Source organism: Bos mutus, chromosome 26 (assembly GCF_027580195.1).
Source record: "Bos mutus isolate GX-2022 chromosome 26, NWIPB_WYAK_1.1, whole genome shotgun sequence".
NCBI classification, from domain to species: domain Eukaryota; kingdom Metazoa; phylum Chordata; class Mammalia; order Artiodactyla; family Bovidae; genus Bos; species Bos mutus.
In genome coordinates, this window is record NC_091642.1 from 9,276,947 (window position 1) to 9,300,532 (window position 23,586).

A 23,586-nucleotide genomic window follows, 5' to 3' on the forward strand; every position below is an offset into this window, starting at 1 on the left:
ATTTTTTCAGTATGTCAATGTTAATTTTTTTTTTTTTTTTTTTACAGAAAAGGTTTTATGGCTACATTGGTTTGGATTTGTAGAAAGCCTTACCCATGAGAAGATCTGTCACATGAGTTACCAACAACAAAAATGGTAACGTAATTAGCGTTTTGTCTCCTTCCTAATTTCTCTTTATTTAAGGTGTAACCCCCTTAAAGTGTTGTGGCACAGGAATAAGGAAGGCTTCCTCTGCTGCTCAATTATTCGTGTCATGTTGGGGTCCTTTAATGGACCGGAACCTGGTGGTCTGGAGACAACTGATAAGAAAGTGAAGGAGAGTGAGGCTGATATTCCTTGGTTTACGCAGAAAGCCAGTAAAGCCCCTGACATGGCGCCCTCTCGATGGGGTGAAGGCGCAGAGCACCTTCTCGAGAGGGTCTTAGAAGCCCGGGCAGGAAAGTGAACTCAGAGAGCCTGTGTGCTCCAGGGGATCAGCCTGAAAGAGAGAGGGAGAGAGAGAGAGAGAAAGCAAGACACGGGGACCAAAGCTCTGATGGAGCAAAGGTGTCTTATTCAACATTGTGTAGGTATTTATACTGTCTTACAAGATAGCTATTTTCAGCAGAGATAAAATCAAAACTTACAAGTTATCAAGGAACCATGAGGTCATGCATATGAAAGAGATAAGGTTGTAAATAATCACTTTTACCATATGGTTCATAAGAAGGAAGAGGGTACTTGTCACCGTATAGAAAAAATAATGAAGGAAATGCCTGGATTCCTAAGCCCCAAGGAGAGGAGCTTGCCTCTCCCCTTAATTCCTGAATATTCACGAATTAATAAGGAACAGAAAATTTCCTGACAGATCCAAAACAGCACACAAATGTTGTTAAATGCTTCCTGACAATGTCACATCTGACAAGTGACTGATTGAAGGAGTTTCTATTATGACAAATGAACTGATTTTTTTCCTTCTCTTACTTCACTCAATATGACATTTTAGGTGATGTTGCTGCAAATGGCCTTATTTCATTCTTAATGGCTGAGTAACATTCGAGTTGGATTATAAAGAAAGCTGAGCGCCAAAGAATTCGTGGGGTCGCAGAGTCGGACACGACTGAGTGACTGAACTGAACTGAACATTCCATTGTATATATGCACCATATCTTTGTCCATTCCTCTGTTCATGGACATTTAGATTCCTTCCATGTCTTGGCTATTATAAACAGTGCTGCAGTGAACATTCAGTTCAGTTCAGGCTCAGTCGAGTCTGACTGTTTGTACATATATACAATGGAATGTTCAGTTCAGTCACTCAGTCGTGTCCGACTCTGCGACCCCACGAATTCTTTGGCGCTCAGCTTTCTTTATAGTCCAACTCGAATGTTACTCAGCCATTAAGAATGAAATAAGGCCATTTGCAGCAACATCACCTAGAATGTCATATTGAATGAAGTAAGAGAAGGAAATAAAATCAGTTCATTTGTCATAATAGAAACTCCTTCAATCAGTCACTTGTCAGATGTGACATTGTCAGGAAGCATTTAACAGCATGACTCTTTGTCAGACTGGGCTGGAAGAAACACAAGCTGGAATCAAGATTGCCGGGAGAACTGTCAATAACCTCAGATATGCAGATGACACCACCCTTATGGCAGAAAGTGAAGAGGAACTAAAAAGCCTCTTGATGAAAGTGAAAGAGGAGAGTGGAAAAATTGACTTAAAGCTCAACATTCAGAAAACTAAGATCATGGCATCTGGTCCCATTACTTCATGGCAAATAGATGGGGAAACAGTGGAAACAGAATTTATTTTTGGGGGGCTCTAAAATCACTGCAGATGGTGATTGCAGCCGTGAAATTAAAGACGCTTACTCCTTGGAAGGAAGGTTATGACCAACCTAAATAGCATATTAAAAAGCAGACACATTGCTTTGCCAACAAAGGTCCGTCTAGTCAAGGCTATGGTTTTTCCAGTGGTCATGTATGGATGTAAGAGTTTCTTCACATATCTGTGAAGAAAGCTGAGTGCCGAAGAATTGATGCTTTTGAACTGTGGTATTGGAGAAGACTCTTGAGAGTCCCTGGACTGCAAGGAGATCCAACCAGTCCATTCTACGGGAGATCAGTCCTGGGTGTTCATTGGAAGGACTGATGCTGAAGCTGAAAGTCCAATACTTTGGCCACCTCATGTGAAGAGTTGACTCATTGGAAAAGACTGATGCTGGGAGGGATTGGGGGCAGGAAGAGAAGGGGATGACAGAGGATGAGATTGCTGGATGGCCTCACTGACTCGATGGACATGAGTTTGAAACTCCGGGAGTTGGTGATGGACAGGGAGGCCTGGCGTGCTGCGATTCATGGGGTCACAAAGAGTTGGACGCGACTGAGCGACTGAACCGAACTGAAGGAACCTCCATATTGTTTTCCATAGTGGCTGTACCAATTTACATCGTCACCAACAGTGAGAATTTATATTCTCACCAATTTAAATTCTCTCCACACCCTCTCCAGCATTTCTTGTTTGTGGAGTTTTTGATGACAGCCACTCTGGCTGCTGTGAGGTGGTATCTCATTGTAGTTTTGATTTGCATTTCTCTAATAACTAGCAATGTTGAACATCTTTTCATGTAATGTTGGACATCTGTCCTCTTTGGATAAATGTCTATTCAGGTTGTCTGCCTATTTTTTGAGTAGGTTGTTTGTTTTGATGCTATTAAGTGTCAAGCTGTTTCTAAGTTTTGGAGACTTAACCCCATATCAGTCACATACTTTGCAAGTATTTTCTCCCAGTCTGTGGGTTGTCTTTTCATTTTATTTCCTTTGCAAAAGTTTTTGAGTTTTAAGTAGGTCTCATTCGTTTATTTTTGCTTTTATTTCCATTATTCTGGGAGATGGATCAAAAATGATGTTGCTGTGATTTATGTCAGAGAGTGTTCTGCCTATGTTTTCCTCTTAAGAGTTTTATAGTGTCCAGTCTCATATTTGGGTCTTTAATCCATTTTGAGCTTATTTTTGTATATGGAGTTAAGGAATGATCTAATTTCATTTTTTTAAAATGTGGTAGTCCAGTTTTCCCAGCACCATTTGTTGAAGAGGCTGTCTTTTCCAACACTGTGTAGTCCTGCCTCTTTTGTCATAGATTGACTATAGTTGCATGGGCTTATTTCTGAGTTTTCTATCCTGTTCCAGTGATCTATGTTTCTGTTTTCCTGCCAGTACCATACTGTTTTGATGACGAGCTTTGTAGTATAGTCTGACATCAGGGAGCCTAATTCCACCAACTCTGTTTTCTTTTTCTCCCCCTCCAAGATTGCTTTGGCTATTCAGGGTCTTTTGTGTCTCCATACAAATTTTGAGATTTTCTGTTCTAGTTCTGTGAAAAATGCCATTGGTAATTTGACAGGGATTGCATTGAATCTGTAGATTGCTGTAAGTAGTATAGTTATTTTGACAATATTGATTCTTCTAATCCACAAACATGGTATATCTTTCCATTTGTTTATGTCCTCTTTGATTTCTTTCATCAGCATCTTATAGTTTTCAGACTAAAGGTCTTTTGTCTCCTTAGTGAAGTGAAGTGAAGTTGCAGTTGTGTCCGACTCTTTGCAACCCCATGGACTGTGTAGCCTACCATGGTCCTCTCTCCATGGGATTTTCCAGGCAAGAGTACTAGAGTGGGTTGCCATTTCCTTCTCCAGGGGATTTTCCTGACCCAGGTATCAAACCCACGTCTCTTGCATTGTAGGCAGATGCTTTACCATCTGCGCCACCAGTCTCCTTAGGTAGGTTTATTCCTAGGTATGTTATTCTTTTTGATGCAATGGTAAATGGAATTGCTTCTTGAATTTCTCCTTCTGATCTTTCGTTGTTAGTGTGTAGAAATGCAACAGATTTCTTGTATTAATTTTGTAACATGCAACTTTACCAAATTCATTGATGAGCTCTAGTAGTTTTCTGGTAGCATCTTTAGGATCTTCTATGTACAGAACCACCTGACCTGCCTTTTGAGAAACCTATATGCAGGTCAGGAAGCAACAGTTAGAACTGGACATGGAATAACGGACTGGTTCCAAATAGGAAAAGGAGTACATCAAGGCTGTATATTGTCACCCTGCTTATTTAACTTCTATGAAGAGTACATCATGAGAAATGCTGGGCTGGAAGAAGCACAAGCTGGGATCAAGATTGCCAGGAGAAATATCAATAACCTCAGATATGCAGATGACACCACCCTTATGGCAGAAAGTGAAGAGGAACTAAAAAGCTTCTTGATGAAAGTGAAAGAGGAGAGTGAAAAAGTTGGCTTAAAGCTCAACATTCGGAAAACTAAGATCATGGCATCTGGTTCCATCACTTCATGGGAAATAGATGGGGAAACAGTGGAAACAGTATCAGACTTTATTTTTTGGGGGCTCCAAAATCACTGCAGATAGTGACTGCAGCCATGAAATTAAAAGACACTTACCCCTTGGAAGGAAAGTTATGACCAACCTAGACAGCATATTAAAAAGCAGAGACATTACTTTGTCAACAAAGGTCCGTCTAGTCAAGGCTATGGTTTTTCCCGTGGTCATGTATGGATGTGAGAGTTGGACTGTGAAGAAAGCTGAGTGTTGAAGAATTGATGCTTTTGAACTGTGGTGCTGGAGAAGACTCTTGAGAGTCCCTTGGACTGCAAGGAGATCCAACCAGTCCATTCTAAAGGAGATCAGTCCTGGGTGTTCTTTGGGAGGAATGATGCCCATATGGTTTTTATTCTTCAATTTGTTGGTATGATGTATCACAATGATTGATTTGCAGATGCTGAAGAATCTTTGCCTCCCTGGGGTAAGTCCCAGGGATTCACCACTTGATCATGGTGTATGAACTTTTTAATGTATTGTTGGATATGGATTGCGAGTATTTAGCTGACGATTTTTGCATCTGTGTTCATCAGTGATATTGGCCTGTAATTTTTACTTTTTGTGGTATCTTTGTCTGGTTTTGATATCAGGGTTATGGTGGTCTCTTAAAATGGGTTGGGAAGTTTTCCTTCCTCTGTGACTTTTTGGAACAGTTTCAGAAGGATAGTTGTTAACTCTTCTCTTGATAAAATTTGCCTGTGAAGCCATCAGGTCCTCGACTTTTGTCTGCTGGAAGGTTTTTAATCATGGTTTGAATTTCAGTGCTTGTGATTGGTCTGCTCATATTTTCTATTTCTTCCTGGTTCAGTCTAGGGAGATTGTACCTTTCTAAGAATTTGTCCAAAGAATGGACTAATTTTTTTTTTTAACAGGTCTTTCAGTTCAGTTCAGTTCAGTCGCTCAGTCGTGTCCGACTCTTTGCAACCCCATGAAGCGCAGCACGCCAGGCCTCCCTGTCCATCACCAACTCCCGGAGTCCACCTAAACCCATGTCCATCGAGTCGGTGATGCCATCCAACCATCTCATCCTCTGTCGTCCCCTTCTCCTCCTGCCCTCAATCTTTCCCAGCATTAGGGTCTTTTCAAATGAGTCAGCTCTTCACATCAGGTGACCAAAGTATTGGAGCTTCAGCTTCAACATCAGTCCTTCCAATGAACACCCAGGACTGATCTTTAGGATGGACTGGTTGGATCTCCTTGCAATCGAAGGGACTCTGAAGAGTCTTCTCCAACACCACAATTCAAAAGCATCAATTCTTCGGCACTCAGCTTTCTTCATAGTCCAACTCTCACATCCATACATGACCACTGGAAAAACAATAGCCTTGACTAGACGGACCTTTGTTGACAAAGTAATGTCTCTGCTTTTTAATATGCTGTCTAGGTTGGTCATAACTTTCCTTCCAAGGAGTAAGCATCTTTTAATTTCATGGCTGCAGTCACCATCTGCAGTGATTTTGGAGCCCCCCAAAAATAAAGTCTGACACTGTTTCCACTGTTTCCCCATCTATTTGCCATGAAGTGATGGTACTGGATGCCATGATCTTAGTTTTCTGAATGTTGAGCTTTAAGCCAACTTTTTCACTCTCCTCTTTCACTTTCATCAAGAGGCTCTTTAGTTCTTCACTTTCTACCATAAGCATGGTGTCATCTGCATATCTGGGGTTATTGATATTTCTCCCAGCAAACTTGATTCCAGCTTGTGCTTCCTCCAGCCCAGCATTTCTCATGATGTACTCTGTATAGAAGTTAAATAAGCAGGGTGACAATATACAGCCTTGACGCTCCTTTTCCTATTTGGAACCAGTCTGTTCCGTGTCCAGTTCTAACTGTTGCTTCCTGACCTGCATACAGGTCAAGAGGCAGGTCAGGTGGTCTGGTATGCCCATCTCTTTCAGAATTTTCCACAGTTTATTGTGATCCACACAGTCAAAGGGTTTGGCATAGTTAATAAAGCAGAAATAGATGTTTTTCTGGAACTCCTGCTTTTTCCATGATCCAGCGGATGTTGGCAATTTGATCTCTGGTTTCTCTGCCTTTTCTAAAACGAGCTTGAACATCTGGAAGTTCACAGCTCACGTATTGCTGAAACCTGGCTTGGAGAATTTTAAGCACTATTTTACTAGTATGTGAGATGAGTGCAATTGTGCAGTAGTTTGAGCATTCTTTGGCATTGCCTTTCTTTGGGATTGGAATGAAAACTGACCTTTTCCAGTCCTGTGGCCACTGCTGAGTTTTCCAAATTTGCTGGCATATTGAGTGCAGCACTTTCACAGCGTCATCTTTCAGGATTTGAAATAGCTCAACTGGAATTCCATCACCTCCACTAGCTTTGATCGTAGTGATGCTTCCTAAGGCCCCCTTGACATCACATTCCAGGATGTCTGGCTCTAGGTGAGTGATCACACCATCGTGATTATCTGGGTCATGAAGATCTTTTTTGTACAGTACTTTTGTGTATTCTTGCCACCTTTTCTTAATATCTTCTGCTTCTGTTATGTCCATACCATTTCTGTCCTTTATTGTGCCCATCTTTGCATGAAATGTCCCCTTGGTATCTCTAATTTTCTTGAAGAGATCTCTAGTCCTTCCCATTCTGTTGTTTTGCCCTATTTTTTTGCATTGATTGCTGAGGAAGGCTTTCTTATCTCTCTTTGCTATTCTTTGGAACTCTGCATTAGGCAATTCACATTATTAGACTAGAACACATCCAGTAATACATAACTGTTTTAATTAGTTTGAAAAATCATAACCAAATTAGATATTTGATTGGAGATTCAGAAGTTTTAATGCTGCTTTGAAAAATACTTCCTTACAATGTTATCTTTCTCATAATGGAAAAAAGAAATAACATCTGCTAAGTCAATGGTTTGTTGAAAGCACAGGTATTTTTTGTTTGCTTGTCTTAGGTCTTCCAAAAACTCTGCTTTGAGCTTGTTAAGTTCTTCTGCCAAAAGCTTCAAGTTGTACGGAAACATCTGTTCATCTAAAATAAAGATACTCAAAATTATTTGGGTAGATTAAATTTAGCTGGACTGATGACACTAGGAAATTAATTTGATTACTTCAGACAAACCATTCAGATTCTTCTACAAATAATAATTGAGCTGGTATAATATACATGTAGACAAAGGTCACCTTAATGCAATACAAGCAAATCATTTAAACAACTTGCTACGAAACGTGTGAGCAGAAAAGGCTTTTTGTTGACAAAATAAGTCGACTTACAATCTTATTGGATTAACAGGTAGGAAGGCCAAAGAGCAGAGCTAGAAAATGACAGTTGGGTTTGAAGCTCATATGCCTAGAATAGTTGTCCAGTATAGTTTCCTACAATGATGGAAATGTTCTGCGTCTGCCCTTCAGTACAGCAGCCACTAGCCATGTGGGTGGTGTGACTGAGAACTGATTTTTTTTGTTGAACAGCTTTATGGAGGTAAAATTAACATTACAGCTTACCATTTAAACTACAATTCAGTAGTTTTATTATATTCACAGATATAAGCAGCAATGATCACAGTCAATCTTAAAAAACATTTTTATCATCTGTGATAGCTAACATCACCCTCCTGCCCCATCGCTCCTCTCTCTGCCCTCAATCCCTAAGCAACCAGTATTCCACCTCGTGTTTCCAGATTTCCCCATTCTGGACATTTCACATGACGGGACGCACACTATGTGACTTTTGTGACTGGCTTCTAGCACTTTACACACTGTTTTCAAGGTTCATCCATGTTGTAGTATTTTCTTGCTTTTTATGGTTGGATAATCCATTTTATGGATAGATGGACATATCCATATGTTTGTCAGCTGATGGACCTTTGGGTTACTTCTACCTTTTGGCTGTTAGTAATAATGATGCTATAAGCACTTGTGTTCTTGCCTGGAGAATCCCCGGGATGGGGAAGCCTGGTGGGCTGCCGTCTATGGGGTCGCACAGAGTCAGACATGACTGAAGCGACTTAGCAGCAGCAGCAGCAGCAGCAAGCACTTGTGTACAGATTTTTATATGAATATGTTTTCATTTCTAGGTCCAATGGTAACTACATTTAATCTTCTGAGGAGCTGCTAGGCTGTTTTCCAAAGCAGCCGCACCATTTTACACTGCCACCAGTGGTGTCCATGGATTCTGAGTTCGCCATATCCTCACTGAAACCTGGACTTTTAGATTCTAGCTGGCCTAGTGAGTGTGCAGTGGTATCTCACTGTGGTTTTGATCTGTATTTCCCTGGTAACTAATAATGCCAGGTGTGTTTCCATGCAGTTACTGGCCATTTGTATATTTTCCCTAAAGAAATTTCTACTCAGATTTTTTGCCCATTTAAAAAATAGGGTTATTTGTCTTTATTATTGAGTTGTGAGAGTCCTTTATATATTTTGGGTATAAGTCCTTTATGAGATGTGATTTGCAAATATTTTCTCCCATTTTGTGGATTGTCCTTTTACTTCTTGATGGAAAGAGAACCAAATTATTTAATTTTATTTAAGCAGAGTTCTAGAAGCTAGTGCCATCTCCTTCACCAAGAGGGGGGGAAAAACCCATTTTAATGGATAGGAAGAGAATTGAGAGTAATTTGGGTATAACCCCAGTCCCCCTTGATTTTATGTTGTTGTTTAGTCACTAAGTCATGTCCAATTCTTTGCCACCCCATGAATCATAGCATGCTGGGCTTCCTTGTCCTTCACTATCTCCTGGAGCTTGCTCAAACTCATGTCCATTGAGTCAGTGATGCCATCCAACCATCTCATCTTCTGCTGCCCCCTTCTCCTGCCTTCAATCTTTCCAAGCATCAGGGTCTTTTCAAGGAGTTAGTTCTTTGCATCAGGTGGCCAAAGGATTGGAGTTTCAGCATCAGTCCTTCCAATGGATAGTCAGGACTGATTTCCTTTAGGATGGACTGCTTTGATCTCCTTGCAGTCCAAGGGACTCTCAAGAGTCTTCTCCAACACCACAGTTCAAAAGCATCAGTTCTTTGGCACTCAGCCTTCTTTATGGTCCAACTATCATATCTATCCTGGAAAATCCCATGGACAGAGGAGCCTGAAAGGCTGCAGTCCATGGGGTCGCTGAGGGTCGGACACAACTGAGCGACTTCACTTTCACTTTTCACTTTCATGCATTGGAGAAGGAAATGGCAACCCACTCCAGTGTTCTTGCCTGGAGAGTCCCAGGGACGGGGGAGCCTGGTGGGCTGCTGTCTGTGGGGTAGCACAGAGTCGGACATGACTGAAGTGACTTAGCAGTAGCAGCAGTATCATATCCATACATGACTACTGGAAAAACTATAGTTTTGACTATATGGACCTTTGTCAGCAAAGTGATGTCTCTGCTTTTTAATACATTGTCTAAATTTGTCATAGCTTTCCTTCCAAGGAGTGTCTTTTAATTTCATGGCTGCAGTCACCATCTTCAGTGATTTTGGAGCCCAAGAAAATAAAATCCGTCACTGCTTCCACATTTTCCCCTTCTATCTGCCATGAAGTGATGTCATGGTCCTAATTCATTTTACAGACAAAGGCAAACGGCTGAAAACTTCTACTACAACTATTTTTGTTTTCTTTCTCACGTGAGACCATTTTTGTTCCGGCTCTTTTCCAAACTTTGTATTATAACCCATACCCGGGTTGCATGTTGCAACCAGTGTTTTTCTAAGATGCAATCAAATAGACTACAGTAGAGCTCATTAATCATGGGAGCATTTTGTGAAACTTGTTTCTATGCAGGAGTGTGTTCACGTAAGGGGCTACACACACTAGGTTACAGTATTAAAATCGAGTTATGGATCAGGGTTAAAAAAAGAAGTTTGAAAAACATAATATGGTTAGTATACTGTTTCTTTTTCCAATGTCCTAAGTTTTTCTAAAGGGATTAATAATAAATGTTGGGGATGTGCGGGAGCATAACAGAAAGCATAGACTAGAATCAGACTTATCTCTGAGCCCCAAGTTGCCCAAGTATATAGCCACTGTTCAGTGTAGCCTTGAGCAGATATACGTATCCTCTCAGACCCTCCGTTTCCCCATGTGTAAAACTACACTTCCTTGATAGGATTCTGAAGACTAGAAATAATATATAAGGCTCTTGGCATATAAAAGGAGTTCAAGAAATGTTAAGCTGCTGTTATTTTTTGTAAATCAAGGGTGATTTACAAAAAGTAAAAGTAAAGAGTTCGATATTCAAAACCTAAAGGAATAATTTTCCAGAACTGTAATTACCACACATTTCATCTAAGTTCAGGCTGACAGTGCACTGAGCTTGTTCAGATGCCATGCCGATTTTCCAGCTGGGCCTGACTACCTCTCCCCATCCCTTACTTCACTCTAGACTCAATGGCTTCTTCTGTGTTCTAGAATATACCAGCTGTACCTGGTACAGATAAAGTAGCTTTTGGCACTACTTGGAAAGATCCTCTGGGCATCAGTATGGCTTGCTATTTCCTTTCATTCGCATCTTTGCTTAAATGTCATTTCCTCTGAGAAGTCTTCATGATTGCTCTTTTAAAAATAAATCCTCCCATCACTACACTGTCTTACCCTACTTTCTTTTTCTTCAGAGCGCTGGCATATGTTCATATATTTCTTTTGTGTGTGTGTCTCCTCACTATGACATTCTGTTCCCTCCAAACGTTCCAATATCTAGAATAAAGCCTAGTACAGAGTAGCCACTCAATAAAAACCTACTGGATGGATGAAAGCCCGATTCCAGGGGTAGAAGTATAACACAATCGAGTTGCACATTTAAACTGAAAACATGATGTAAACGTCACAAATGAAAGTACGTAAAGTACTCGTGTCCAGGGAACAAGAGTAGCAGTAGAGCACAGTCTCAATGAATAGAATCTTAACTACTCAGCATACCTTTGGCTTCCTTCATTGTCTGAGAGACAATTCTTCGGAGGGTCTGATCAGCTTGATGAAGAATGTTAGTTGAACCGATAAGTCTGTCTGTTTCCTAGATAATAAGACATTGTTATTGGGACAGTTACCTAGTTGTACAAAAGAAATGAGCAAAGTGTAGGTGATACATAGGTGAAGACACTGAAAGAAAAGTAAAAGTGGCTTTTCTCTTCCAGGTATCCTTCTCTACTGAAAGTGTTATTCGCTCAGTCGTGTTCGACTCTTTGTCACCCCATGGACTGTGGCTCGCCTGGCTCCTCTGTCCATGGGATTTCCCAGCCAAGAATACTGGAGTGGGTAGCCATTCCCTTCTCCAGGGGGATCTTCCAACCCAGGGATCAAATCCAGGTCTCCTGCATTGCAGGCAGATTCTTTACATCTGAGCCACCAGGGAAGCCCCTTTCTTCTCTAGGAGAGGGTCTAAATGAAATACATCAAGTTGTGAATTGGGTTCCATGTAGGCAGTATGCTGGTTAATGTCTAAGAATAGGCTCTCGAAGACAGAAACAAACGCATCTATAGTGTTTGTCTATTTAGAATGGGAAAGATTCTCTATTCAAGAAAATTAGAGATACCAAGGGAACATACCATGCAAAGATGGGAACAATAAAGGACAGGAAAGGTATGGACCTAACAAAAGCAGAAGATATTAAAAGGTGGCAAGAACAGACAGAAGAACTATACAAAAAAGATCTTAATGACTCAGATCACCACGATGGTGTGATCACTCACCTAAAGCCAGACATCCTGGAGTGAGGAGTCAAGTGGGCCTTAGGAAGCATCAACAAGCAAAGCTAGTGGGGGTGACGGAATTCCAGATGACCTATTTCAAATCTTAAAAGATGATGCTGGTGGAATGCTGCACTCAATATGCCAGCAAATTTGGGAAACTCAGCAGTGGTCACAGGACTGCTGTGACCTGAAAAAGGTCAGTTTTCATTCGAATCCCCAAAAAGGGCACTGCCAAAGAATGTTCAAACTACCACACAATTGCACTCATTTCACATGCTGGCAAAGTAAAGCTAAAAATTCTCCAAGCTAGGCTTCTACAGCATGTAAACTAAGAACTCCCAGATGTTCAAGATGGATTTAGAAAAGGCAGAGGAACCTGGGATTAAACTGCCAACATCCACTGGATCATAGAAAAAGTAAGAGAATTCCAGAAAAACATCTACTCCTGCTTTATTGACTATGATAAAGCCTTTGACTGTGTCGATAACAACAAACTGTGGAAAATTCTTCAAGAGATGGGAATACCAGACCACCTGACCTGCCTCCTGAGAAATCTGTATGCAGGTCAAGAAGCAATAGTTAGAACTGGACATGGAACAACAGACTGGTTCCAAATTGGGAAAGGAGTACATCAAGGCTCTATCTTGTCACCCTGCTTATTTAACTTATATGCAGAGTACATCAAGTGAAATGCTGGGCTAGATGAAGTACTAGCTGGAATCAAGATTGCAGGGAGAAATATCAATAACCTCAGATATGCAGATGACACCATCCTTATGGGAAAAAGTGAAGAGGAACTAAAGAGCCTCTTGATGAAGGTGAGAGAAGAGAGTGAAAAAGCTGGCTTAGAACTCAATTCAAAACACTAAGATCATGCCATCTGGTCCCAATTACTTCATGGCAAATAGATGGGGAAACAATGGAAACAGTGACAGACTTTATTTTCTTGGGCTCCAAAATTACTGGCAGATGGTGACTGCAGCCATGAAATTAAAAGATGCTTGCTCCTTGGGAGAAAAGCTATGACAAACCTAGATGGCATATTAAAAAACATAGACATTACTTTTCCATCAAAGGTTCATCTAGTCAAAGCTATGGTTTTTCCAGTAGTCGTGTATAGATAAGAGAGTTGGACCATAAAGAAGGCTAAGGACTGAAGGATTGATGGTTTTGAGCTACGGTGCTGGAGAAGACGCTTGAGAGTCCTTTGGACTGCAAGGAGATCAAACTAGTCAATCCTAAAGGAAATCAGCCCTGAATATTCATTGGAAGGACTGAAGCTGAAGCTCCAATACTTTGGGTCACCTGATTCGAGGAGGTGACTCATTGGAAAAGACCCTGATGCTGGGAAAGACTGAAGGCAGGAGGAGAAGGGGACGACAGAGGATGAGATGACTGAATGGCATCACTGACTCAAAAGGACGAGTTTGGGCAAGCTCTGGGAGATGATGAAGGACAGGGCAGCCTGGCGTGCTGCAGTCCCTGGGGTCGCAAAGAGTCAGACACGACTGAGTGAGTGAACGACAATAACAATGGTATAAATATTCCCATCCATGCCCACTTCATGCTACCAATGTAACATCAGCAGGCTCCACCATTTCTGAAAATTTAACAGCTGCCTTTGAGCAAGCAGCGCAGGCCGCCTCCAGAGCACCACTGCACCCAGGTATCGGGCTGGATGCTGGTGAGACGCTGGGGCAGGGACAGAGATCATCTTCCACACGTTACACATACTTCACACTCAGCTCCAAAGGCTCTTCCTACAGAAGATCCTTCTTCTGAGAGAAAGTTCCTTCTCATTTATGCTAAATCTCAACTGGAAGACTTACTTTTTGTTCCAAGTTCTCCTCCACGTGTTTTATTGGGTTTTCCAAAGCAGTAATCAATAAATCAGTCAGCTTCAGCCTGTAAGAGGAGGTAGGATTAAATAAATTCTTATATCAAACACCTGTTTTTTAAAAGAACTTGTGTTTTTGAGCACTAAGCTGAATTCTAGAGGAATAAAAGTGGTATATCTAAAATCCTAAACAGAAGGGGAAAAGCAAAGTGATTTGGAAGCTACCTTCTACTTGCAAAATTCAAATGTAGAATTTCAAGAAGCCCCCCAAAATCCCTCCTGTAAAAAATACTAATTTCCCAAGACCCCTATTAATAAGCTTTGAAAAGACATTCTCTCTTTTCTCTCATTAAGTGCTGAACTTTAGGCACCTACAACTTTATATTCCCCAGAGAAGCATGCTTAGTCTTTATTTCCTGGCTTCTACTCATTTGTGTGTGTGTGTGTCTGTGTATGTGAGCTCAGTTGTCATGTTCAACTCTTTGTGACTCTATGGACTCTAACCCACCAGGGTCCTCTGTCCATGGGATTCTCCAGGCAAGAATACTGGAGTCAGTTGCTAATTCCTACTCCAGGGGATCTTCCTGACCCAGAGATGAAACCTGCAGCCCCTGCACTGTAGGCGGATTCTTTAGTGCTGAACCACCAGTTAGCTGTAGTATTTCACAGAAGCCTGGGAAAGGCATATTTGTCATATCATCTTTCAACTTCCGATAGAAGGCCACCAGATTTTAGACAACCCCTTCACAGCTATGCTGGGACTATTTTAGACCATGGGTTTTTTTGTTTTTTTGTTTTTTCCTCCCTGGTTTAGGTTTTTTCTTTTTTAAATTATATATTTATTTATTTGGATGCACAGGGTCTTAGCTGTGGAATGTGGAATCTTTTTAGCTGTGGCATGTGGGATCCAGTTTCTGGACCAGGAGTTGAATCTGGGTTCCCTGCTTTGGGAGCACAGAGTCTTAGCCACTGGACCATCAGGGAAGTCCCTGGACCACGTTCTTAAGACACAAGACAAACCTGCAGATTCTGCTCCGGGTTGGCCCTGGCACTGGCAAAGCTCATACTCCTTCCTACTTCTAGTAAGAACTCGCCCCCAAAGCAGTGATGACAACCTTAGGCTGCTCTCATGGGATATCTCAATATCTCAACCAGCCATTCGTTTCTGAAGGAAAACATTTTCAGTATTCCAGAAACACAAGCCATCGATCACTTATGTGTTCGCCTGCTCAAAGTTTCAAGATATTATGGGAAGTTAAAATTAGAAATCTCAGCCGTAGCTTATTTCATTAACCCTATGAACAATACTTAAATCCAATTTTGAATGTTTTTAGAATGTTAGAGTATTACAAAATGCATGGAAACTGTATCTTGGGAAGTAAACATTTTGAAGAATGAGTTTAAGAAAAAGATTGATATGATTGGAAGAGAATACAGAGTACAGAGTTTAAAACATTAGCCTTTTAAAAACTGTTGATCGCATATGGACACCAGTGAGGCGGGAACTAAGGGACCGTGGGGGACATACCTCTAGAATTGTGCTGTTCCTGCAGCACCCACAGGCCACATGTAACCAGTTAAGTTTAAAGTGATCAAAATCACATTTAAAATTCAGGTCACGGGGTTTCCCTGGTGGTCCAGTGTTTATGAATCTACCTGCCAATACAGGACATATGGGTTGGATCCCTGATCTGGGAAGATCCCACATGCCTCAGAGCAGCTGAGCCTGTGGCCACAGCTACTTAGGCTGTGCTCTAGAGCCTGTGGTCCACAGCAAGAGAACCCACCGAAAGGAGAATCCCATGCACAGTGACTAGAGAGCAGCCCTACTCTCTGCAACTAGACAGAGAGCCCACATGCAGCAAAGATGACCCAGGGCAGCCAAATAAATAAAATTCAGGTCATAAGTTGCACTGGTTTTATGTCTAGTGCTTGATGGTCAGTTGCATGTGGCTGGCAGCTGCTGAAGTATCTTGGCAGCAGCAGCAGCTACCATACTGGGAGGACAAATACAGAACAGTTCCATCATCGGTGAAATTTCTATCAGAAATGTTGTAAACTAGAACTCTAGAACTCTCAAGACCTATTTCAGTAATCAAATGCATTAGACAGCATAGCCACAAGCCTCACACCTACACAAGCAGTGTAACGGAGTGAGATTTAAGGCACAACCAGGATTCAGTTCCATTCCTTTTCTCTGTATAAGAAAACTACTGGGGGGACTTCCCTGGTGGTCCCGTGGTTAAGACTTTGCGCTCCCAGTGAAGAGGATGTGGATTTGATCCCTGCTCATGGAACTAAGATCCCACAAGCCTCGTGGTACAGCCAAAAAAATAAATAAAAAGTTTTTAAAAAAAACTGACAAAGGAAAGAACACTTGGGCAATCTAGACTACACTACTTCAGCAAGAGTATCAGAGAGGTAGCCTACTCTGAACTCTCTGCCCTGATCCCTGGGAAACCGTATAACTTTAACAAGAGGACATATTTGCAAACAAACCTGGATTCACCTCTCAGGTGTAGCTGACAATCGCAGTGACTCTGGGCAAGCTAAACTTCTCACTGGGTTTTCTCTTCTACACAAAGGGGAAGAAATAATCTCTCTCCAAGGCTTGTGTGAAGAGCAATCAAATGGATACAGAAGTATGCAGCCCAGGGCCTGGCTCAGCGAGGCACCTGGTGAAAAGACACCTTTGAGTGGGGCTACCTGGCCTCTGAAGCACATGCTGGACTCTGAATTGCGAGGCTGTGGTGTTCCCAAGCATTTTTCTCAGGGTTGGGCTTTTCTATTTTGTTTCCCATCTGGTGGATGGTCTCCGCAGGCAGTGGTCGTGGTCTCTGGGCATTCCTCTGTAGACAGGTCTCAAGAGCACAATCTAAAAACAGCTGGCAAAAGCCTAATGAATCTGAAAACAATTCAAAAACCACAAAATTACTCGGGAAGTATTTTTCCAAAATGTGAACTAAACGTATTTACATAAGTTATCCCATCTGCAGAAGCAAAGACCATTCGCAGTACTGCACGTGTAGCTTTGAAAATGAAGTAAATCCATATGAACCTCCTAATCCACTTAAGTTCTCACCAAAAACAGTGATCGTTGGTGTTTTGTTTTGTTTTTTTGATGCAGAGCATTTTTAAAGTCTTTACTGAATTTGCGACAGTGTGGCTTCTGTTTTATGTTTCGGTTTATTGGCCACAAGGCAAGTGGGATATCAGCTCCCTGACCAGGGATCAAACTCTCACCCTTTGCATTGGAAGGTGAAGTCTTAATCACTGGATCACTAGGGAAGTCCCAGCACTAGTAAATTTGATACATGAATAAATATCTTTGTGTGTGAGGAAAAAAAATGTGTTAATTACATTTCCGAGCCAGCTGATAGACTTCATATCTCATACTTTGATAATAAAAGTTGTCATCTAAAATCAAAAGCAGAGGTCTAGACACAGCAGTCTTCGTTAAGGGGTAGAGAGCCTGGGCCTCAACAGCTGCAGAAGATATCAGATCTTGATCCTTCAAGCAGGTTATAAAATCCTTCCACATGGCTTCAGTCTTGCTGGGTGGGGCAGACATCTGACACCCGTTAATGACAGCCAGCAAGAAGTGTTCAAGGAACTTCAACAGTTCCTGGCGAAACAATTTCCACTGGGATGGCTGCAAAATACCAGAGAACTGAAAATTATATTAGGCTTTGGCCAGTACTGTGGTCATGTCTCAACACCCCCCCTGCTCCATATGATAATTTCTGAACCATTTGGAGGTCTCTAGTCACAACACTAGTCACAGTACTCTTGCCTGGAAAATCCCATGGATGGAGGAGCCTGGAAGGCTGCAGTCTATGGGGTCGCTAAGTCGGGCACGACTGAGCGACTTCACTTTCACTTTTCACTTTCCTGCATTGGAGAAGGAAATGGCAACCCACTCCAGTGTTCTTGCCTGGAGAATCCCAGGGACAGAGGAGCCTGGTGGGCTGCTGTCTATGGGGTCGCACAGAGTTGGACACGACTGAAGTGACTTAGCAGCAGCAGTCACAGCTTGCTTTCCCATACTCATGTCTTCACATATGCTATTCCGTCTGCTGAAAAACTAGTCAGCGATATTAGCTCTGTGAACACCTTTCAGACTCAACCATGTAGAAGGCATGCAGACCCTCCCTTGCATACCACGACACTTGTATACACTGAGTCTCCACTCTAAGAGGGTTTACACTGTTTAAGCAGCTCCATGTCCCTGCTAGATCAATAGCCTGCTGTATACCCAGCCTTCAGCAGAGGGTTTCACACCTAATAGATGCTCCAGAAGTGTTTATGAAATGACTGAATAAGTGAGTAAATGAAAGAATGAAAAGCTGTTACCATCTAGGAGAAAGAAGGAACCAAAATAAATATCCTGCCAAAATAAAAACAGTCTGGCTAAGATATAGCAATGCCCATGTGCCCTTGAAATAAGAAAAGGACAGAAAAAGAAAAAAGAAAAGCAGACAGAAAGAGGATCAGCTGAAAAGTCTCTGGGTCCAGATGAAAGGACCTCAGGCTAACAATAGAAATGGAATGGGATAGGGAAAGATAGAGTAAGCAGATTGAAGGGAAGAGAATAAATAGCTTGGAAACACAAGTAACCTTGCTGCTGCTCAAGGGCTCTGGAGAGCACTGACTCAGTTATGAGGTCAAGGCTGGAGGGAAAACACAAGGACGGGAGATGAGGATCCCTCTCCTGTCTGTCCACACCCCATAACATCACTGAGATTACAGCACACAAAACTAATATTGGTTTGGCCAAAAAGTTCGTTCGGATTTTTCTGTGCCCTCCTACAGAAAAACCCAAATGAATTTTTTGGCCAACCCAATATAACAGTGAAATCCACTGAAAAGAAAACAGCAACACATCACTTCCTAAAATGTGAGATATCCTAATCATGGTAACAAGATGAGCCCCAGGGCCTTTGTAGGGGGAAAGTGGAAAAAATACAGTAAGAAAACAGAGGGAAAACCACAGCAAATACAATCTCTATCGACAAGTTCCAGCTTCCTCCAGAGTGGTGAAATACTATTACCAAAGTAAATCCACTGGTACTACGGGACTGATACCATATTTACCTCACAATTAACCAAGAATGGGGAAACATATAACTTTGCTGGTGAAGTCCAAAATTTTTCACATGCCAAATGTATTTTTGCAAATATACTCAGACTGAAATCACACCATATTTGCATCTTATTTATGTGAACTCATCTACATTCAGCACTAAACGACAAAACTACTTAAAATTTTCAGAATATGTCACTGAGTATTTTCTCTAGAGTTAGCATGAGATGAGTGCCATCAATCTACTGTTCCCTCAAAAGTCTCTGTTTTCACATGCTTCTCAAAGGGATGCATCTCATCACACTGAGGGTGATCTGAGGGCTTAAAGCTGAGTATGGCTTGGTACCCAAACACAAGCCTATTACTTCATCTGGTGGTCAACTAAGAAACTGACATCTTTTCCCATTCTTGCAGTGGCAGGTTTACTCCGATTACGAATGAAGATCCAGCTTCAGAGGCAGAATTCTTCATTTGTACAGACTGGACTTTCACAGGAGGCACCCTAGTAAGTACCTTGTTACTTGTAATTTTGTATTCTTCTTTAAAAGGGTTTCCCTCAAACTGCATAACTTAAAGCCCCATAAAACCTGGATTTTCCTGGCTGATTGTTAAATTGGCTGTGTTTGAATTTTTGACAGCGTCTGTCCCTCTTTTCAGAACAACCTTCCCAAAGGATTTTCAGGAGGGTATCTGACAATGGGAGATTTCCACGTTGCACGCTGACTTCAGAATCTAACCCTATGCTGGTGGCTGTTTGTACCTGTCATATTCACAGTCAACTTATTCTGTGCAAACCAGCTCACTTTCCTCGAACCCCCATCTGTCCTCCATCAGGGATCCTTCTCCCACACCACGCATTATCCAGTACACCTATGGTGCCATCCAACCATTTCATCCTCTGTCGTCCCCTTCTCCTGCCCTCAATCTTTTCCAGCATCAGGGTCTCCTCCAATAATACATTTTCCTTGGCTACTGAAGACGGGAGAAGGGGACGACAGAGGATGAGATGGTTGGATGGCATCACCAACTCAATGGACGTGAGCCTGAGTAAACTCCGGGAGTTGGTGATGGACAGGGAGGCCTGGCGTCCAAGGATTCACAAAGAGTCGGACCCGAGTGAGCAACTGAGCTTAACTGAACTCCGGCCTACGCCCTGCCCCCTCAGTACTGACCAATGGGCTTGCGCTTGCCTTCTCAAGGACCGCTTCCGGCATGACGTCATCGTAGGCGACGACTCCCACCGCCCAACCCAGTTCCTGCTGTAGCCAGTGTCTGAGGGCGCGCGCGAAAGTTGACTTTCCTGCCGCGGGCAGGCCGCAGAGAACGCAGAGGACTAGCTTCTGTGGCCGTTCGCTGTGCGCTCCTCTGACGTCCTCCCCCATCTTCATGCTGTAGCGGGAGACCTGAGGCCACCGGAAGTGTTGACGGCGCAATGTCCGTCAAACCGCGCATGCGCAGTTCCCCACCACCGGGTTGCGCCTCCTGGGGGCGCGAGAGAGAACTAGGCGAGTCTTCGGATCAAAAAGGCCTTTGTCGTCTCGGTCATCTCCGAGATCGTCCCCTTGGACCCTTGAAGCAGTGGTGCTGAACTGACTGTGAATCGAGTCCCCTAGGCTGGCAAGTTCACGGGGATGCGTTTCCTAAAAGATCAGAAAAGTTGGACTTAAGAATTCCGTGGGATCCAGTCAACGCTGTCACTGCGGAGGGCAAGAATAAATCCCTGGTTGGGGAGCTATTAATGAAATCCCTTAAGCTGCGCGGCGAGGCAATTAAAAGAAAAAGAACCATCGAGCTGCAGCTGAGTCCGACAGCTGTGCTCCGCTGTTCCTTCCAGGTGACAGGAGGAGAGGCGAAAAATATTAGTTATTGCGCGGTAACGCCACCAGCCGGCAGCAAGTGTCGGGAAATGAAGGCAGGAAAGGTACATTCCTCCTTACACTTCCAAGTCCAGTGCATTCACGCAGAGAAAGCTTTTAGTGTTAAAAAAAGAAATGCTAAGATGTGAGGAAGTATAAAACAGATTCCCTCTATGGGGAATGTGATGTAGAAAAATTGCATTCAGAGTCTAGCTTTCAGCTTGTCTTATGAGGTTACTTCTTCGTCATAAGGAGATATGTTCAAAATGTGGTGAACAAGTGAATGAGAATGAGTATATACTGGGGCAAAATATAATTAATAACCTGGTGTTGTATCTGATATATTTGTGATTACAGAGCAGGTGCACATACATCAACCTCATTTTCTTTCTCTTGGGTTGAAGGTGACCATTGAATTAAACATTCATTTCATGACAGTTCATTGTCATAGGCCCAGTGCAAGATCCCTCTCCTTTATTATTGTTTTTTATCCCTCATCCACGCTCACACTCATTTCCTCTCTTTTTCCTTGGCAACTTTTTTTTTTTTCTTGTTTAAACACGGTTAGTTTTGCTTGCTTACTTTTTAAGAGCAGTTTTAGGTTCACAGCAAAATTGAAAAGAAAGTGGAGAATTTACATACACCTCTGCCCACCCCTACCCAAGTCTCTTCGAATATCAACATCCAGGATGGTACATTTGTTATTAATTGATGAACCTACACATCATTATCAGGCTTCCCTGGTAGCTCAGCTGGTAAAGAATCAGCCTGCAATGCAGGAGACTCCAGTTGGATTCCTGGGTTGAGAAGATCCCCTGGAAAAGGGATAGGCTACCCACTCCAGTATTCTTAAGCTTCCCTGGTGGCTCAGACAGTAAAGAATCCACCTGCAATGCAAGAGGCCTGGGTTTTATCCCTGGGTTGGGAAGATACCCTGAAGGAGGGCATGGCAACCCATTTGAGTATTCTTGCCTGGAGAATCTCCATGGTCAGCAGAGCCAGACCGGCTGCAGTCCATGGAGTTGCAAAGAGTTGGACATGACTGAGCAACTAAGCACAGCACAGCACACATTATCACCCATAGCTAACACTGGGTTTATTCTTGATGTTATACATTCCATGAGTTTTGGCAAATGTATAATGACATGTACCACCATTATAGTGTTATACAGAATAGTTTCACTGCCCTAAAAATCCTCTGTACTCTACCTATTCACCTCTCCCTGAAAGGAATCAGAACCCCGCGGTTTTTGCCAACCATATCCTCAGCCAGCTTTTTGTCTGTGGAAAAACTTTAGTCAAAGGGTAAGTTTCTTTCTTTAATTTCTTTCTAATTCCTAGAGCTAAGCCTACTGGAACCCCTTTCTATTCACAAACAGATTTTCACTTAAAAAGACCTTGAACTATTTTACCTTAACTCAAACACGACCTGGACAGCACGCATTGTTCATAACCTCTCCAAAATCTCACCTGTAGTTGCTGAGATTAACTAACGTTTATTCTGTACTCTAGTAGACCTGACTGTGGTTCAGATCATGCACTCCTTATTGCCAAATTCAGACGTAAATTGAAGAAAGTAGGGAAAACCACTAGACCAGGTATGACCTAAATCAAATCCCTTATGATTATACAGTGGAAGTGACAAATAGATTCAAGGGAATAGATCTGATAGAGTGCCTGAAGAATTCTGGACATAGGTTTGTGACACTGTACAGAAAGCAGTGATCAGGACCATCCCCAAGAAAACCAAAGACAAAAAGGCAAAATGGTTGTCTGAGGAGGCTTTACAAATAGCTGTGAAAAAAAAAGAGACGCTAAAGGCAAAGGAGAAAAGGAATGATCTACTCATTTGAATGCAGAGTTCCAAAGAATAGCAAGGAGAGATAAGAAAGCCTTCCTCAGTGACCAATGCAAAGAAATAGAGGAAAAAATAGAATGACAAAGACTAGAGATCTTTTTAAGAAAATTAGATATACCAAGGGAACATTTCATGCAAAGACGGGCACAATAAAGGACAGAAATGGTATGGACCTAACAGAAGCAGAAGATATTAAGAAGAGGTAGCAAGAATACACATAAGACCTCTACAAAAAAGATCTTCACAACCCAAATAATCACGATGGTGTGATCACTCACCTAGAGCCAGACATCCTGAAATGTGAAGTCAAGTGGGCCTTAGGAAGCATCACTATTAACAAAGCTAGTGGAGGTGATGGAATTCCAGCTGAGCTACTTCAAATCTGAAATATGATGCTGTCAAAGTGCTGCACTCAATATGCGAGCAAATTTGGAAAACTCAGCAATGGCCACAGGACTGGAAAAGGTCAGTTTTCATTCCAATCCCAAAGAAAGGCAGTGCCAACGAATGCTCAAACTACCGCACAATCGCAGTCATCTCAAACACTAGCAAAGTAATGCTCAAAATTCTCCAAGCCAGGCTTCAACAGTACAGGAACTTAAACAGTACATGAGAACTTTGAGGCATTCAAGCTGGATTTAGAAAAGGTAGAGGAACCAGAGATCAAATTGCCAACATCTGCTGGATTATGGAAAAATCAAGAGAGTTCCAGAAAAAAATCTACTTTTGCTTTACTGACCATGCCAAAGCCTTTGACTGTGTGGATCACAACAAACTGTGGAAAGTTCTTAAGGAGATGAGAATACCAGACACCTGATCTGCCCCCTGAGAAGTCTGTATGTAGGTCAAGAAACAATAGTTAGAACTGAACATGGAACAACAGACTGGTTCCAAATCGGGAAAGGAGTCAAGGCTGTGTATTGTCACCCAGCTTAT

At 42.2% G+C, this 23,586-nt stretch overlaps 2 protein-coding genes across 5 annotated transcripts in view; one reads left to right on the forward strand and one right to left on the reverse strand.

Moving 5' to 3' along the window:
• Positions 1–20,081, forward strand: part of IKZF5 (IKAROS family zinc finger 5) — a 38,194-nt gene extending 18,113 nt beyond the window's left edge. Inside the window, exons 5-7 of one of the 3 annotated variants that reach the window (XR_011462731.1) lie at positions 48–135; positions 19,351–19,441; positions 19,871–20,081. Coding sequence is in view for 2 of the 3 variants with exons in the window: in XM_070363336.1 (XP_070219437.1) it covers positions 48–99 (52 nt within the window). In the remaining variant the exon portion in view is untranslated. Of the gene's footprint in view, positions 1–47; positions 136–8,418; positions 11,224–11,460; positions 13,830–19,350; positions 19,442–19,870 lie in introns of those variants that run through there. The other 2 variants (XM_070363336.1, XM_070363337.1) reach the window with 2 other exon arrangements.
• PSTK (phosphoseryl-tRNA kinase) lies at positions 6,244–21,592 on the reverse strand. Of its 2 annotated transcripts, none has more exons than XM_070363338.1 (6): positions 20,127–21,592; positions 17,214–17,505; positions 16,560–16,758; positions 13,846–13,921; positions 11,246–11,339; positions 6,244–7,373 (listed from the first exon to the last, which is right to left on the reverse strand). In XM_070363338.1, exons 1-6 carry the CDS (start codon positions 20,322–20,324, stop codon positions 7,174–7,176), a joined length of 1,059 nt encoding a protein of 352 aa, XP_070219439.1. In that variant the 5' UTR covers positions 20,325–21,592; the 3' UTR covers positions 6,244–7,173. The 2 variants fall into 2 exon arrangements, with proteins under 2 accessions (XP_070219439.1, XP_014333506.1); XM_014478020.2 differs by having other exon boundaries at positions 20,109–21,586.
• Between the last annotated feature and the right edge of the window lie 1,994 nt (positions 21,593–23,586).

Coding starts and splice junctions, on each gene's coding strand:
- PSTK (XM_014478020.2), bottom strand. CDS start 20,324: ATGAAGATGGGGGAGGACGTCAGAGGAGCGCACAGCGAACGGCCACAG. Junction 13,922..16,559: donor GCATGTGCTTCAGAGGCCAG/GTAGCCCCACTC, acceptor CTCCTCTTACAG/GCTGAAGCTGACTGATTTAT. Junction 7,374..11,245: donor GACAATGAAGGAAGCCAAAG/GTATGCTGAGTA, acceptor TCTTTATTTTAG/ATGAACAGATGTTTCCGTAC.